Source organism: Morone saxatilis, unplaced genomic scaffold, assembly GCF_004916995.1.
Source record: "Morone saxatilis isolate NCDOM2014 unplaced genomic scaffold, NCSU_SB_2.0 Contig24, whole genome shotgun sequence".
In the NCBI taxonomy this organism is placed as follows: Eukaryota; Metazoa; Chordata; class Actinopteri; family Moronidae; genus Morone; species Morone saxatilis.
Window position 1 is genome coordinate 24,843,611 of NW_023339807.1, and position 16,978 is coordinate 24,860,588.

General features: G+C 39.2%; 1 protein-coding gene across 1 annotated transcript in view; it reads left to right on the forward strand.

Annotated features, from left to right (window-relative positions):
• Nucleotides 1-16,978, forward strand: part of si:ch211-113g11.6 (uncharacterized protein LOC559008 homolog) — a 37,911-nt gene that overhangs the window by 16,365 nt on the left and 4,568 nt on the right. The window contains exons 6-13 of the mRNA XM_035672305.1: nt 1,006-1,113; nt 1,476-1,615; nt 3,497-3,675; nt 5,980-6,085; nt 6,321-6,522; nt 14,314-14,429; nt 15,169-15,341; nt 15,858-15,913. Coding sequence (XP_035528198.1) covers nt 1,006-1,113; nt 1,476-1,615; nt 3,497-3,675; nt 5,980-6,085; nt 6,321-6,522; nt 14,314-14,429; nt 15,169-15,341; nt 15,858-15,913 — 1,080 coding nt within the window. The remainder of the gene's footprint in view (nt 1-1,005; nt 1,114-1,475; nt 1,616-3,496; nt 3,676-5,979; nt 6,086-6,320; nt 6,523-14,313; nt 14,430-15,168; nt 15,342-15,857; nt 15,914-16,978) is intronic.

The window sequence follows — 16,978 nt, forward strand, 5'->3', positions numbered from 1 at the left end:
CCATTACCTCCCCAGTGTCGAGGTACACACATATATCTCAGGAAACTCAATATCTGGCCACATTTCAATATCCACATACCACTGACTGTCTGGCAGCCTACATTGTACCAATCATTGTCATTGCCAGTGGCAATTTCTTCAAGGGTTTTATTGTTTTCCTCCCAGTATCACATATCTCCTTATTTAAAGCAGCCACAGTTGGTTCATTTTGACACCTGGCAACAATGTCAAAGAGTACATACTCTCTATACTGGTAAAAATGCTTTTTGTGAAAATAAAGGGTTGCTAATTAAGTGTTATGTATTGTAAATCCAGGTCCATTGGACAGAATAAAAGGCAATTAGTAGGGGGTGTAATCCATCAATTAAACTCTTAATTGTGTGATTATTGGGAAGTGCAGGGTCACATTAACTAAACAGAGATGTTTGGAATTAAACCGATCTTCCGGTAGTCACAGCACATGATGAGGGACGGACGAATTTAACGCAGATTGATTGTTTGTGGAGACAGTCAGAAATTAGTGAGAGGTTAGTTTGCACAGCAGAATGCTCCTCCAGATGGGGATCGATTATTGAAGCAACAAGCCGGCCCTTTGGTTGAGTTGAGCAGCATTCTAATAACGATCTGTTCTAATTAAGATGTTACTGCCACCATTTCAAATGCCTCCCTTCTGCATTGCTATGGAGACAAAGCTCTAAGTGGGGTTATAAGAATATAGTAATTGGTGGATGCTCATCCGTGTAGTCTGCCTTGATGTCTTCTTTGCTCTTGTTCTCCTTTTCCCCGTCCCCCCTGTTTTTTTATTCTGTCTGTGGCCTCCTGGGCCTCCTTTTTTTTCTGTTTTCGCTATCTCTCCCTGTGTTTAATGTTCTGTCTCTGTATCTTCCTCTCCTTCAGCTTCAGTCAATCCCCCTTCTGTGTCAATCCAATCTTTCTTGTACCTGGTATTTTTTACCCACTGCTCACTCTCTCTCCTCTTCCTCCTTTTTTCCCTCGCTGTCTCAGATGGGAGTCTGTATTCTGCAATGTCGTCAGTGGCAGGTCACCCCGGCATGATCCGGCGTACATTTGGCTCACAGAAACTCCTGAAGACGGAGAACATTTGGCTGCTGAGTGAGTAGGAGGAGGGGAGTCGTGCAGAAACCGTAAAGGTTTAGACTAATGAATATGGAGATGGTGGGTGGTACTCTCTCTAAATCACCCACTATCATTCCCATGGGAAAAATAACATGTAGGTGTATTTGCTGTCATTGTGTTCATGGTGTGGGTCAAATTATTTACAGCAGTAAAATGCAAATCAGACACATATCCACTGAAAGCAGCCATTTACACTCCTGTGGATTCTCATAATTTCCTCATTTTACATACAGTTTAATATTAACAGTAGATTACAGTAGAAAATGAAATTGCTTGACCCATGAGACATCTTGAAAGTAAATTGTACCTCATGAACACAGTTTAAATCTCATCACCAGATCCACAGTTTGCGGGTGCAGCCATAATCCCATCTTCACAAAAGTTCAAGGAGGAAGTCTACTTCTTCTTCAGTGAGCTTAACAAGACAGCCAGTGTGGACGAGGAGCCTTACAGGGCCCGCATTGGCCGAATCTGCACGGTAACAGTCCCACTTATGTGCCTGTGTTTGAGGAAATGTGTATGGATCCAGGTCTTTGTTCCAATTCTCTTTGTACTTTTGCAACCCCTCGTCAGACTGCATGTATCTGAGGCCAGGAGATTTTGCAAATATGTGTTTTTGAAAGAAAACCACTGGTTCTAAGTGAATTCCTAATTAAATGAACTGAATGCAACATAACACAAAGTGATTTCTACTATCGAATTTACATTTTATAAACCATTTCTGTTTCATATACACTAAATCTGCACATACTTTAAAATTGCTGGATTCAAAAAGGTTCTGTTATGTTGCACTGCTCTGGGTAGATACCTTTAGCATGTTGTATTTCTTAACTTCCCAATAAGTGATGTCAAAGCAGGTGTTTCCCAATCAGCTGTCAAAGGCAAAACACCTGCTGGCCTGTGTGATTCATGACTTAGCTTCTAAATTAATCATGAAAATGAATGTCAGGTCTCAGATAAAGAAACCCAGATCAAAAGAGAAATGAAAAGAGCAAAAAAGTAAGGTTTAAAATGTGATGATTATTAATTTCAGATATTTATGAAATGTATCTGCTAATTAGAGGAATATTCCAAAATCTTATTATACACTTCTTATCTTATTTTGGTTAAATGAGTGTTAAATTACATCAATTTCCTTTTCATCTCTATGCTTTGACATGTCAATTAATGAGCTTTAAAGCTGCTGGTAGGTGGATTTTATCGCTAGATACCTCATTTAAAGGTCCAGTGTATAATATTAAGGAGGATTTATTGGCAGAGATTGAATACAATATTCAATTCAATATGTTTCATTTAGTGTATAATCACCTGCATATAGAAATATAGAAGCTGTTTATATCTACAGATGAACTGGCATGTTTGTACAGTAACCCAGAACAGACAAACCAAACACTGGCTATAGAAAGGGTCTTGTACGTTTTTCACCTACACATTTCACAGCCTGTTCTCATTCCCAGGTTGTTATATACAGATGTGAGCGGTGTTCAGTTAGTTGCAACCTGCAACCTCACCGCTAGATGCCACTAAATCCTACAGACTGGTCCTTTGAGTCTGATACTTGATGAGCTGTGTGGGATTTTTGGTCTTTCTGTTATACTGGATGTAGCTTCATATTTATTTGTTATTCAAACATGAAATTGGTATTGATCCTCGTCTAAGAATCGACAAGACAGCAAATTAGCGTATGGCCTTTCCAAAAATGTTGCTACTATTCTTTAAGAGAGGTCCCAGCACGTTTAGCTTAGAATTTGTTAGCCTCAACAAAACATCCAAGAATTACCAGGAGCCTCAGAGTCAGGAAAGTGTAACAAGCTGGCACATCACAATAAGGATCTGAGGTTAACGCACCCTGGACCAAAGTCTCGCCAGGCTAGCTACCTCTGTGCTACCAGCTGTTTAAAAATATTTATGTTATATAATTTTTATTAAAAACATATTTAACCAATATCTCTGGGTGCAGCAGTTGTTGGTCAGTATATAGCTACATTAAACCACCTTGTTCAACCACTGATTGTTTCTAGTTTTGCTAAATACACAATATTCAAATAAGACAGCTTTTGAATTGCTGGAGGGCTCCTTTAACAAAGCCACGTTAGCTGTTTCCATCTGCTTACAGTCTTTGTGCTGAGCTAGGCGACACACATCTTGGACCAATCTGTGTCCTGGATGCTCAGACATAGAGCAAGCAAAAATAATTTCCCCAGAATATCATATGTTATAATGTCCCTATACAGTAGAGACAGGGAGTCCATGGTGTCACATCTTGGCAGGGAACACAGAGTAAAATTCAAAATCAATCAGAGCCACTTGGCTGCCCTTTTATGACTTTGTTGTCACAGTTCTTTTATGTTATTTCCAGGTGGATGAAGGGGGCATCAAAAACCTGTTGGCAGACTCGTGGACCACCTTTATGAAGGCCCGGGTGATGTGCGGTGCAGGAAACACTCAGCAGCAGTACAACAACATGAAACAGGCGGTGGTGCTGACAGCACAGGACAAGAGGGCTGGGGTCTTGTATGGCCTCTTTTCCAACGCATGGTGAGCTGGAACATAACATAAACACTTCCACAGTTTAATTGGCTTAAGGGAAATTACACTGTAAATGGCTTTTTTTATGCTCTTTGAGGAATTTGTGGATTTTAAACAAAGACAGAACAAAGATGCTTTGTTGTGTTGCATGAAGCTAGAATTATGCTTGTAACTCATAAACATCTCTGTGAACGTAGTTGGAGAAGGGTGTTATGGGTAGCCACACTGTTGGTTGCAGGGACTAGCAGAGGAGTCAACATACTGATTGCTTGATTCAACTCATGTTGGTTCGAAAGGGAGATAAAGACAACGTACTACATACAAATTCAAAAGAAACAGCCATGCATCAACGTTGATGCACGTTCATCTACATGCAGTCCAGAATAGCATATAAATTGTCAAAAGTAACTCGGTAGCTGCTAGGCTAATTTTAATATTAACATCAGATGAAACCTAATTGGACACTTAACATTTTTTGTCTTTTTCGGTTGCTCTGTCCTGACACATTTTGACACAATATAGCATAATGTAGGTAAAAGACAGATGGATGTACAGAAAGAAGCAGACATGTTGCTTAGAACCTGCATTCATACTATAGCAAATGTCTGGTTGTCTTAAAGTCTCATCATGATGGCTGAATGCACATTTTAAAGATATTCATCTGTATTGGCAGATATCCAAATTAAGGCAACTGATAAAGATGAATCTCAATTGAAAACCTCAATAGAAGCTTTGAATGTTAAAAAAATGACATTTGGACCCTGCACATAACATGTAAATAATTTAAAGAAACAAATTGGTAACAAAATGAGGAATGCAAACTAAAGGATAACAGAAAAACTGACACTCATCCTCCCACAAAGCAGTACACACCACATACCAGAAGCACCTCCTGACACACACACATAATACACACGCCCACACAAGAAATTCATTTCATCGTTTTTTTTAAAAAAGTGTCTTATCAGTGTTAGTTTCTATTTAATTTAACTGTAACAGCAGTTTTTCATTAGAAAAAGAATCTGCCTAATAATTGTCATACGTCTAATAATACAAGTACAGAACTGGTGGAATTTTCTGCAATACGTTTGCCAGAAAAAAAAGAAGACATTTTTCAGACATATCAAAGATATACATTTGTGTTGCCTGTTTACCGGTCATGGTACAACATAAATGTTACAAAGTTTGGCAGATTCTTATTTCTCTATTTTCCTCATATAGTTGTGTGGCTTTGAAAAAAGTTGAAGAGAAACACTGAAATACAGTAAGCACTAACATTAATTGCTAGGCCCAGCAATTGTTGTTCAGTAAACAACTGGTTCCCAAGCTGTGGGTCCCAACCCCAACAAAGGGTTGCCAAAGCTTCACAGGGGGTTGCAATGCCTTCTTGATTTTAAGGGGTGTAAGAAAACTTGCAGAAAAAAATACAGTAGGTCTGTTATTATTAGGGCCTGCGGGCTAAGCATGCAAAGACCCTATTTAAAGTGCTGGGGTTATTTTTACTTTTTTAATACCAAATGAATCACATTTTTGAGGCTTTAACATGCTCAAGAATGCACAAAATTGTGAGGGAAAAAAAGTAAGTAGTAGTAAAAATTCTATTCTATTGGAGGAAGTTGGCCATTTTGGATTAAGTTTTTTTGGCGAATTTGCAAGTGTTGTATTTTAACAAACTCTGCAAAATACATCCAAATTGCTTAATTTACACTTTCTGCAGTTTCTGCGTTCACTATTTGTGATCATTGTACAGTGTCAGTCAAAGAAAAGGGGTCCCTTAGGGAAAACAGCTGGGAACCACTGCAGTAAACCAATACATAATGTGTACTTGTTAAGCTATATTGTTGCACTTTTTACAAAGATAGGCTAGTAGTTTTAACTTGCCTCAGTCTTTGTATTAAGCTAGGCTACACATATCTTGGATCCCATAGAAAAAGGAAATCTTACCACCAAAACAAGGGGAGTCCTAGTATCTGGCTTGGGTTCAGTGTCTCATCTTGTCAGGGGACACTAAGTAAAAATTTGTATTTAGCTGGTTAGTTAGTTATTTGGTTGCCACTAGCAAATGAGACAGAAAACCTCTTTAATTTAACTGGTCACAAATTTTAGACCTATTCAACTGTTAACAAGCAATAGCAAGTATTTGTTCACTCTAAGGGGTCCACTGCCCCAATAACAAGTCAAAGATCGAAGATATTTACTGTTTTAGGGCCTTGGGTTGGCTGAGAATTTCTAGCTGTTTCCCTGCATGTCCCCATAATGACTTGCCATACTTTTATTGTGGATGTAATTACCCTTCTCTCTGCCTTTTTTCAGGGGCAGGACAGTGATCTGTGCTTACTCCATCGAAGATATTGACCAGGCTTTCTCCACGTCTAAACTGAAGGGCTACAGCAGTCCATTAACTGGTCGCCCTGGGATGGTAAGAAAAATGAACAAGGTTTTTTCTTTCTCTTTTTGTCACACAGATCAGGAAAACAACACTGAAAGCAATTGTGTGAGTCAGCCTTTATTTCAGAGGGAAAAAGATTGAAGTGCTATTTTTGAAAGTCATGAGTTAATAACAGAAAAGCAATTTTGAGCTCTTTGTCCAAGGGTATTTTGTGTATTCAAGAGCCCAGCCTGCTCTGAATTGATTACATCACTTCTCCTCTCAGTGTGTCAAAAACGCGACAGCGGGAGGTCACAACATCAAGAACCTCGGGGTGATCAGATACCACCCAGAAATTGAGGATGTGATCCGGCCTGTCGGTGTGGCTCCACTCGATCTGCCCACAGATGACCAAATCACACGTACTGTGGCAGACATTGTCCTAGCGGTCAACGATGAGCACTACAGTGTCCTTTACCTCGGAACAGGTGTGTGTATATGTAAACTTGTGTGTGTGTGTGTGTTAAATGGAGATACCTACAGCAGAGGATTTGATTTATAGATCAGCATCAGATTTCACCCGTTGATAGCAACACTGTAGCACTGGATGAATGGTCATGATCAGACCATATTGTGCTTTATTGATATATCCACTTCATTGATTTTGTAATATAGATTGACAGTGGGAAGGTATTCCTTGTTTACATTGAATATGGGACGTTGGGAAGTTCATGATTTGAAAGACTCCATTTTAAAGCTGCATTAATCATTTTCTGGCCACCAGAAGGACAAGAAGCTCCAAAAACAAGTTGAGAGACATATAGCTGTAACATACTAAAAGCTGCTCGAGCTAAACTTTTAACAAACAATAGCCTATTAAGACACCATGGAGACACAGAGCAATGTCCCACCGGAGTTGTGTTTTTCTTTTTTATGTCTTCTTTTAGCTCTGGATTAGTCTCCACCAAAAAAAAACAGTCTCTTTAGCTCCTACAGTAGATTCTCTGTTTGGAGATGAGCAGGTAGTGTGCCACTGGTTTATCAGAGCTTTTTGCTTAAAACAGCTGCCTGCTGCTGCTGGAAGTGCGGTTGATGAGAGAGGTGAGACTGAACCAGACGTTGAATCTGCTGTTAAATCAAAACTCTGAGCTTCAAAGAGGCTAGCATGCTCTGCAGAGCTGCAGAAATGGCGATTATTCTCTGTAGGTTCATCCGAATGACATCCGCTCTCACAATATATAGTCATCTGATTCACTGATTGTTAATATAAAAGAAATACTTATTGTTGATGCTTTAAATGAGAAAACTTGTTTTGCAACCTGTCTGACCCAAAATAAGACCAAGGATGTTAAAAAATCCTTAAAGCAAGACCCCCTTTTGTACATATTTTCTTACTTATGTCTCTGCATCTACTTTGTTTCTGTTGGTTGGTCATTCTGGAAGTAAGAGTGAAAAGAGGGGGGGAAATCCTACTCTGCAACTGATAAAGACGAACAGTAACAGAACTTTATCAGGCTAAGTGAGCCACACAACCCAAGGTTCTACCAGTTCAGCCACACAACTTAGACAAGTAAAAAAACAAAAGACATTTCATTAGTGCTCATATACTGTGCCAAAAAAATTATAAAGCATAAAGCTGAAAGATTCTTAATTCAAGCAGTGAATAGTAGAAAGTGCAGAAGTGACACAGGGTCAAAATCTATTCAAATGATTCCTGGCCTTCACACGACTGTTTCTGTTTGATCAAAGCAGCAATGCTGAGCCGCTGCTGTTGCCCATAGCAGTTACTCCAAAAATTGCCTTGAGCCTCAGGGAGATTACTATGGCAACCATCACAAGTCATATGCTCATGTGCGTATGAGCGTCTCACCACGCTGAAGTTCACGGAAAGATGAGAGAGTGTCATCATCTCCACTGCAGCACAATTTCTCACTCCTGCAGTGGATAAGTCCTTGTCATTCATCAGGCATTTCTGGGTTGATTCTAATAATAACTTATAGAAAACAATATAGTGTTAAAAAAGACAGGATGACGGCCTCTCACTGAGGGCTTAACTAACTGTGTCAGTAATGGGAGGGAAAGGATAGAGAGCTATGAACAGCAACGGGTCTCTGTGGTGGCCTAAAAAGAAACTAGAGCAGTTTGAGTCACACTTGTATCTGAGGCCAGAATAACAGGTTGTCCTGGAGATCTGCTGTTCCACACTGACTGAATGTTTCCTGTTCTTTTCTATTTCCAAGAACAGGCGATGTGTGGCCACGTGAAAAAACATGTGTTGGCCATTACCTCTGAACATTTCTGCTCTAGTAGTAGGCCTGGATTCCTCTGATATTTTTTTAATTCTGGTTTGATCGCATTCCTTTTTTCTCCTGTTCAATATTGCATCACCTTGACTTTAGGGCACCAGCAATAGATATTCACAGGCTTGTAACAAGTCAAGCTCGTCAATCTGCATAATTAATTTCTGCAGAGAGGCTGCATTCTTGAAATACTCCAATCTTTAGTGAGTGAGGCAGACAGACAGACAGCTCGACCTGATTGATAGTTGCATTAGAGCAGTTAAACCAATCAAGAGTAGATGTGGCGGGCTAGGGTCCACCTCTGCACCACTGACAGTGAAATCGAAGCAGATGCATTTTGGGCAGCCCTGGGACATTAGTCTTCCCTAGTGGTGGAAATTCCAATAAATATCTTTCACAAAGACGAGCTTAGAGACACAAACCGCACTGTTAGCTCTTTGTGCAAGAAAAAGCAATAGCTGATATTAGCCTGGAAAGCAAATATCACTCACAGTTCCAACAATAAATATATTTGCTGAAGGCCAGTTAATGCCTGAATTCACACCTAATCTATTTGGTGCACTAAATTAAATCTGGTTCATTTTTCTTGTTTGGTCTCTTAGGAACACTGTCATTCAAACTCGGTTGCAGACCAAACAACAAGTACATCAAGTCCACCTTAAAAGTTAAGCAGATGCCTGCCTCCAAACAAACTCTGGTGTGTTCATTTGTGGAAAGCAGACCATCCACAGAGTTATGTGATGGTCTGTATGTAACATATTCATAAATCCAGAATCTAAACCAGCTATATTTACTTGATTTGTGTGCTGATTATGGCAGCTGTTTTTCTCATCAGGTCTCCTTCCTCTTGATTATATTTGCAAGAGTTCCTGCTGCTGCTCTGTCGCTTGGGCCCCATTTAATTTTTAAAGGAGCACACATATGTCTGTAAGTTTAAAGAGGTCACAAAATGGAAACTGTAAATGTTGAAGGACCATTGTGTAGGATGGCATCTAGGTGTGAGGTTGCAGATTGCAACCAACTCGCCTCACCCTACCCTTTCAAACATGTAGATCGAGATCTCCTTCTCAAGAGACATATATGCTTTATTATCTTTTCTGTGCTTAAACATGGGTTTATTATTATATTTCTTTATGTAAATCCTAATATGGAGGACAGCCTAGGGCTACTCCCTTTCTTTCCCAAGGTTCCACATTACCACTTTTATATTAGGGCAGGTAACCAGTGCTCTGTAAGGCCCCAAGTAGAGTAGAGTAAAGCAAAAAATCAGGCCCGACCCGAGCCCAAAAACATTCTGCGTAAGCCTGATGGTCTGCCAGGCTATTTATACGTAATTTCATTGTTTGTGAAAAAGTAGACTGCAATATGTATGTAATATATGTTTGTATACTACATACATATTGCAGTCTAGAAATTGATAGTGGAATAAATATTTTTGATTTTTGTAATTTATTACATTCATAAATTAATTGAAATACCAAAAGGTTATATTTAAAAGCCTCCTCAAAATTTATTTCATTCAATTTTGAAAATGTTCAAGCGGTTTATTTATGAGTGGGTTCAAAAACTCTTTGGCCACTCAAAACCCAAGTATGGCTGCTTGCCTGTAGGGTGCCATCCACAAGGGCACCTTGATGGTGGCGGCTATGAAAGTAGAGAACATTACTCATCTAATTTTCTCTCATCTAATGTCCCCACCCGAAGAGGCACACATCTTGTTTATTCTAGTCACAGTCTGGCACAGAAATGTATTTGGAGGCTAAAGGAATTCACTTTATAATGTTGACCTAGACGAAAATGACAGGGCAATGCCAAGTTTAGTTTAGAGTCCTAATTATCTAAATAGCTTACCGTACACTCTGAGATTTAAACCTGCCTAACTAGTCTCTATGGGACTTCCCCTGTAAGAAGCAGGCTGACGAAATGCTGCAAGATTTGACAAAGTGAATTTCTCTGTCTTTTGATCATTAGCCAGCAAATAATTCAGAACAATTTATGCATATAATAACCAGCTGCTTCAATATCTGTCATCTTGGAAACATGGCAGACAAGGATATTAACTGCGAGCAGCTGCAAATCCACTGTCACACCCATATAATAGACTCGAGGTAGTGCAGTGGTTCTGCCAGAGCACTGCCCAGGGTCCAAGTTTAATTTTTTCTAAACATATTTAGTTAATTTTAAATCAAACTGAAATAAAGTCTTTGATTCTTTAACTGACTGTGACCTGATTTGTATAGACAACACTCAAGAGAAACGTATTCATTATTTTGCACAATATTAGTTTTGGGACTCCTTTTTCTGATAAATGTCCTCTTCCAAACAAGCTGGAGTTTGAAGTCCCACTTAATGGTTGGTATTTTAAGTCTTTTCTTGTGGGTCTTCTTAGTCCCAGTCTCTGTCCCAGTCCCTTTTAGTGTCTTACAGGTCCAGTGTGTGACATTTAGGAGAATATTTTGAAAAGGGATTGAATATAAAAGAGTTTTTGGTCACTAGAATATCTGCAAATCACAATAACGATAAGATTAGGCTAGGGTATACAGGGAACTAAAACACCTGGTTAATGGTGGTTGTGGTGTGTTAGACATCCATCTAATCCTCACCCTCATCTTTGCTCCATTAAGGACACACTACTTCCTTCCTGCATTGGGGGTCAAATCTGCGCAAGATATTTGCTCAACTTGAACTTAATTTTCAGGATAGTTGGCTTTGCAGAGCAAGGTGGATCCATGAGTAAATAATTAAAACAAAAACCATCTGAATGGTCAACTTATTTTAAAAAACATGAAAGGACACACACCACAAACTGCTACCATGATGCCACAGATCTGTTGAGACAGTTTTTAAAAGATATGCTCTGAAGACAATTTAAGAATCTGTCCAATACATCTGAAGTTTTGTGGTGTCTGGCTTGTGGAAGAAGAAAAGAAGGAAACTTAAATGGGTAAAATCATTGATTCGCTAAGCTGAACTGCAAGTCAGTTAGCTCGGCTGACAAGTGCCCGCTGGAACCGACAGTGCTGGACACATTGCAAAATTTACAGCCAGCCACTGAAGTTCAACACCCCCAAGATGTCTGCTTGTGAGCATGTTGTGTCAGGGCCCTAAAGAGTCACTTAAAAAAAAAAACAGCAAAGGAGGCATGAAAGGTTGTAGACCTTTGAAAGCCAGAGGAAAACTGGAGCAGTTAGTATCTGAGGCTGGCAACTGTTGGAAATGAAACAAAAGAACGAGCGGTAGTGAAAGATTTCTTTCCCTTCAGTAACTCACTGACAGATTGACCACCAGAAGAAGTAAAGCTGCTTGGACCATGTCAGTCATGGGGGCGATATAGCAGAAAGCTCCCCTCAGGGATGGAAGAAATGTCAGAGCCATACACTTGTTTCAAGTTGACTTTATGTTTGCGATCAGAAGCTATTTTCTTTTCACACAGTGTGACATTCGAGGTGCCGGTAGCTTAAAGGGGAGAGAGGCAGACCAAGGTGGCGCCTGACTGGGAAAAATATGAGTTAGGGAAGTAAAAGACTGTAACTCTGTGTTAATGTGTATAGCTTGCACCTTAGATAGAAGGGAAACAGATCTTGTTAGTAAAAAAGGTAGAGTATGAATCTTTAGCTCAGCACGGAAAATGTGTGTATTGGCCGATGGCCTTGTGTCCAACAGTCAAAGCTTTTCTATAATAAGGCTGAATAGATGTAAAAATGTAGTAAGGAAGGTGTTTACTGTAAAATAATATATGCACTCAGCAAACTCTCCCTGGATAAATAAAACTAAAAACAGATTCTCTCAGCAGATGCCTTATGAGTTCAGCATTGTCACCCTTTTCCCCCTCAGAATGTCTTACTGCTATTTTTGTGCTGATACACTGTTTTGATAAAAGAGCTGAAAATAGGTGTAGAATGGATTAAAGAATCATATGAGAATAAACTGGATAAAATAGGGATTGTTGTATTTGACTACAGAGAGAAGAAAAAAGTTTTGAATGTTGAAGAGTTTGAAAGTTTATGAAAAAACAGAAAAAACAGTTTCAGGACAATAGAAGTCAATGTGACAGCAAGAACCTTCCTGCCTAATTGCAAATGAGAAAGTGCCTCATGGAGGGAGCATTCAGGAAATGAAGATGTAAGATAAAAAGGTATCATTCTAATCACATTTTCACAGTGGGGAAGGTAAAATAATCTTAGACGTGACAAAATTCAAAAATTATTTGGAAAGGAAGGAGCTGTCGTCTGGAGGGAATGAGTTAGGGAATGCAAATAGTAAGGGTAGCTACAAGAACACTTTCATTGGCTTTCAGTCCAATGAAATATCTCTACACTTTGCACCAAAAAGGTACAAGGTAATAAAGAAATATTGAGCAGAGCATGAGACTGTAAACTGTCTGTGAGAGTGATTCTGCACTTAGCTGTCTGGTGGCGTAATAGGTTATTGCACAAAACAGAGTGATTGCTCACAGCAAGAATAATGCCTCCTCCAGTTTCAAAACCAAGCTGCATCTGAGACAGCAGTATTGACCAACAGTGCAAAATTCAATAAAGGTATACTATATTCCAGCAGGTCTCTGTTGGAGTGTTTTGTTCTAAAAACAGGGAACCCAATTCACAAAGACCAAATTGATAGTTGGATCAAATATTCACACGTGGTGCTGTGACCGAGCCTTATGTTGATTTGTGCAACACTGAAGATTATTTGTTCATGTTGAAAACACACAAACACACAAGCTCCAAAAGCAGAGTAATAAGCTAACCTCGCTAACAAAAGCTATGTTATTGTTTCAGCTTGTAGTAGATTCGATGAAATTAGCAAACTTCTTTATCTTAACCTTTTTCACTTAGCTTCTGTATTTGGAGCCGGAACAGAAAGCAAATGCGAGCTTGGATTTCATTGCAGGAGTTCCTAATTATTGAATGTCCACCCTCTGTCTATCAGCAGTTAAGACCTTACTGCCCTTCCTGATCACACAGCATTGTCAGATCAATTGTCAGAAATTTAATATAATATTCATAGATATGTTTTCATTAGTATACAATCACCTGAAAATAAGTATTGTTGTGTTTTGGCCCTCTTCTACGGTCCATGTTGAACTGCCAAGTTTCTGCAGTAGCCAAGAATGCACAAATCAAATCGAACACTGGCTCTACATAGGGCCCTATGCCTTTGTGGCCACCATAGCTTCCCTTCATGGCGGACAGGAAGGTTATTGGGGGGGGGGGGGGGGGGGGGGTTGTATCATTACATACTGGACCTTTAAAAACAAGATTTAGGAATTTACGTTTTGGGGCCATGGGTTAGTTGCTTGTTATCTAATTCAGACTTCATACTATAAAGTTACGTTATGGCCAGTAGTTACAAATGATTCAACTTGGTAAGTCAAATGGCACTCATCTGCAGTTATAATGGAAAAGATCTCAGCCAGAGGCAAGGACAAAAGTTCTAGGACATAAAATGTTCCATCGTTTCAGTTCAATTTGTCCATAATTGACCCAGAATACAATACAATACTTGATTTCCATTGCTGAATGTATTCAAGGAATTCTACAGAGCTTAACCTGAACTTCACTCTGCTATGAATAATATACTTCCTCTATTGTATTACTGTAGCCAGTACTGTGGTTTTGGATTCATCCATTGAGGTTAAACAAGTACAGTTACACTATTTCTCTTTCCAGAGAAGCTCTGCCTTCACAAATGCCTGTTCAAAGAATCTCTGCAGCTCTAATCTACCATTTTACCTTTGTGCCCTCCAGCCTCCCTTAAGAGTGGAAGCTGTCCAAGTCAAGTACATGTATTGATAAAACACTTTGGACAGCAGAACAAGGACTGCAAAAAGAGAAAACCAGAATACACACATTTCTAACATACGACACTAAGGATGCTCATGTCTTTTTCTGTATATTTGAGTTTTCAGATGTTTAGAAGACTGCAGACCTGTGATCTGTCCCTCCACTCCATTTACAATGTCTGTTTTTATTTCTACAGAACAAGGCAAAGTTCTCAAAGTTCTTCACACCAGTGAGGGGGTCTTCATCATATCTCAGTACTCGCTGTTTCACAATGAGGGCCCCGTCCTAAACATGGCCATCGACTCCCAAAAGGTACAAAGAATAATGGTACACTGTGTGTTAGAGGGTGATTTAAGTTGCATTCCTGCTCTCACCATAAATAATAAATCAGAGCTAAGAAAGGCTGCAGGCCCCCTTCAGACATGTAAGGAAAATTAATTATACTGTAGCTGGATATCGTAGCCATAAAATAACCACGGACTTAATCAGAGGCGAAAAAGGGGAGGGGAGGAAATGTGATTAGTATTTGTTCAGGATTCATTGTTAGAGAGTTCAATTTGAAACAGTTCTTCCTCTGTATTGTTTTAAGATGGTCAGAGAGTTTGCTACATCATCTACTCTGCATCACTTAAAATTAAACAAAATTCATTTTATTATTATTATTATTAATTTATTTTTTTTATTATGGAATTTCCACAAATTTCTAAATGTTGCCTGTATCTGAATACATACATGAATATGCTTGGATGGATCTGGCTGTTTAATCTTCCATTTGAAACTATACTAGCCTCTGTAAAATATTAAATATCTTCAAGTCATGCCATCCATCTAGAAATTCCTCATTTATGGGTTTTAATTGAGAGTTTTGGTTGGTTTGAAAACTCTTTTAGAGGCTTTGCTGCCATAAAATGAATACAAAATTGGAAAGACAGCCTTATTCAAAACTGGTCCAGTCTGCAGTTTTGAATAACAATGGTTGATGTATTCTAGTAATGCTGGTGCTGTTATTGAATCAGAAAAGACATTGTATATTGCATTTTTTCCTCCTTAGGGACACCTGTATGTTGGTACAGCGATGGAGATACAGCGACTGCCACTGGCTGACTGCGGTCGCTATGGCGACACATGCAGGGAGTGCATCCTTTCCCGGGATCCGTACTGCGGCTGGGACAGAGCCAGGAGGAAGTGCATCGCCATCCCGCCTGGATACAACGTCACGACTGGGTATGATCAGATATGATGTCACTGCAGAGTCTGTTCTGACACGAACTGACAAGAAAGGAGAGGGCACTCATAAGCAATTTTTAAAACACTGTATCAGTATCGATAGATCTGAAACATACGTCTGCAATTAAAGAAATAACGCCTTGTATCCTGACTGACGCTCATTGGCCCTGAGGTGATTAAACTTGCTTTAACTATGAAGGAACTGCAGTTCAAAGAAAAAACACGACAATCATCAAAAATGCATGTTGAGCTAATACTGCGTTTCACTCAGTTAGTAAATTGCTTTGGCTTGAATGGTTTTTGTGCAGTTCCAATTTTTAGAGATAATATGAAAATCAATCATGTGCTGTAATAAGCCTCTGACTCCTTTCTCCTTTCCCCCCTGACATTGTTGAATGATTTGTCTCTGCATGTTTTAATTTGCAAGTAACAGTAGGTTGATGTGGTGGCTCATAAGCCATTTGTGAAACTATTTAATGCTGCTAATTTGTCCTCTCTATTATTTTCCAACAGGGCACTCGTTCAGAATCTGGACCATTCAAACTCCTCGGTTTGTGGGGAAGCTGCTGGTAAGCCCTTATCTGCTCTCTCCCACTCTCTCTGTATCTTAATTAAACCAAAGTAGGAACCTTTGAGCAGCTACAGTAAAAAGATGATTATCATATAATTGAACAGAGTCCAAAAACCCGCAGGGAGAGATTTTTTTCTCACATCATGGCTTGCCCTGTTTCAAAGCTCAAAACCTAGTTATAACCCTGAATAATCACTACAATTACTCCCCTCTGAAGGGACGGCTATCTCCTTAAGTGATCTGATTTTAACATTGTATTTATTTCCAGTTGTGTCACTGGTGCCACCTGTCCTGCCCGTGGATACAAGAACAAGTTTCAAGCTTTTTTTCCCACGGAAAGTAATACTCAAAGATTATCATTAAGTGATATCTTACAGCAAACTGCACACTGCAAAGCTTCACACAATGTGCTTTAAAATCTTTACTCTATATTATTCTACTATATAGTTTAAAAAACAAAACAAGCCATATGGGTTCGCAACAAAATACTACTTAAAGGGACAGTTCACCCCCTAATCTAAAATACATATTTGTCCTCTTAGACAGAACAAATGATGGCTTTTAAATCAAGCACTAACCCAATCATTGTGTTTCAGAGTAAATCACAGCACGCATCTTTCTATCTTTTCACTACAATTTTTTTTCTACAACATTTTTTTCCCTTGCAAAGATTATGATTGGATTTACCCACTAAGGGGACACCTACAAGACAGGTGGTATTGCAGGACCAAACTTAGAGCCTATATAATTTCTGTTGATGATGTGATTTAGTGGCTCATATTGCCAATTGAAATTGCAGTTAATCAAATAACTGCAAACCAACTGATGAACAATGAATATGGGGACATCGGATCGTTGATGGTCTGGAAGCTTAACATTGCTGCCTGCTTTGCCAGGGTGGTAATCAGACTTAACAAAAATCTACAAAAGCAGCTGTTGTTTAGAGCAGCACATATTAAATAATGAATGACATATGGGCTGTCCTGCTATGGAGTTATTTAAGGTGTTCACAGAGAGAAGTATAATCAACATTTACAAATGCAATGTGAAAGGGTTAATTTTG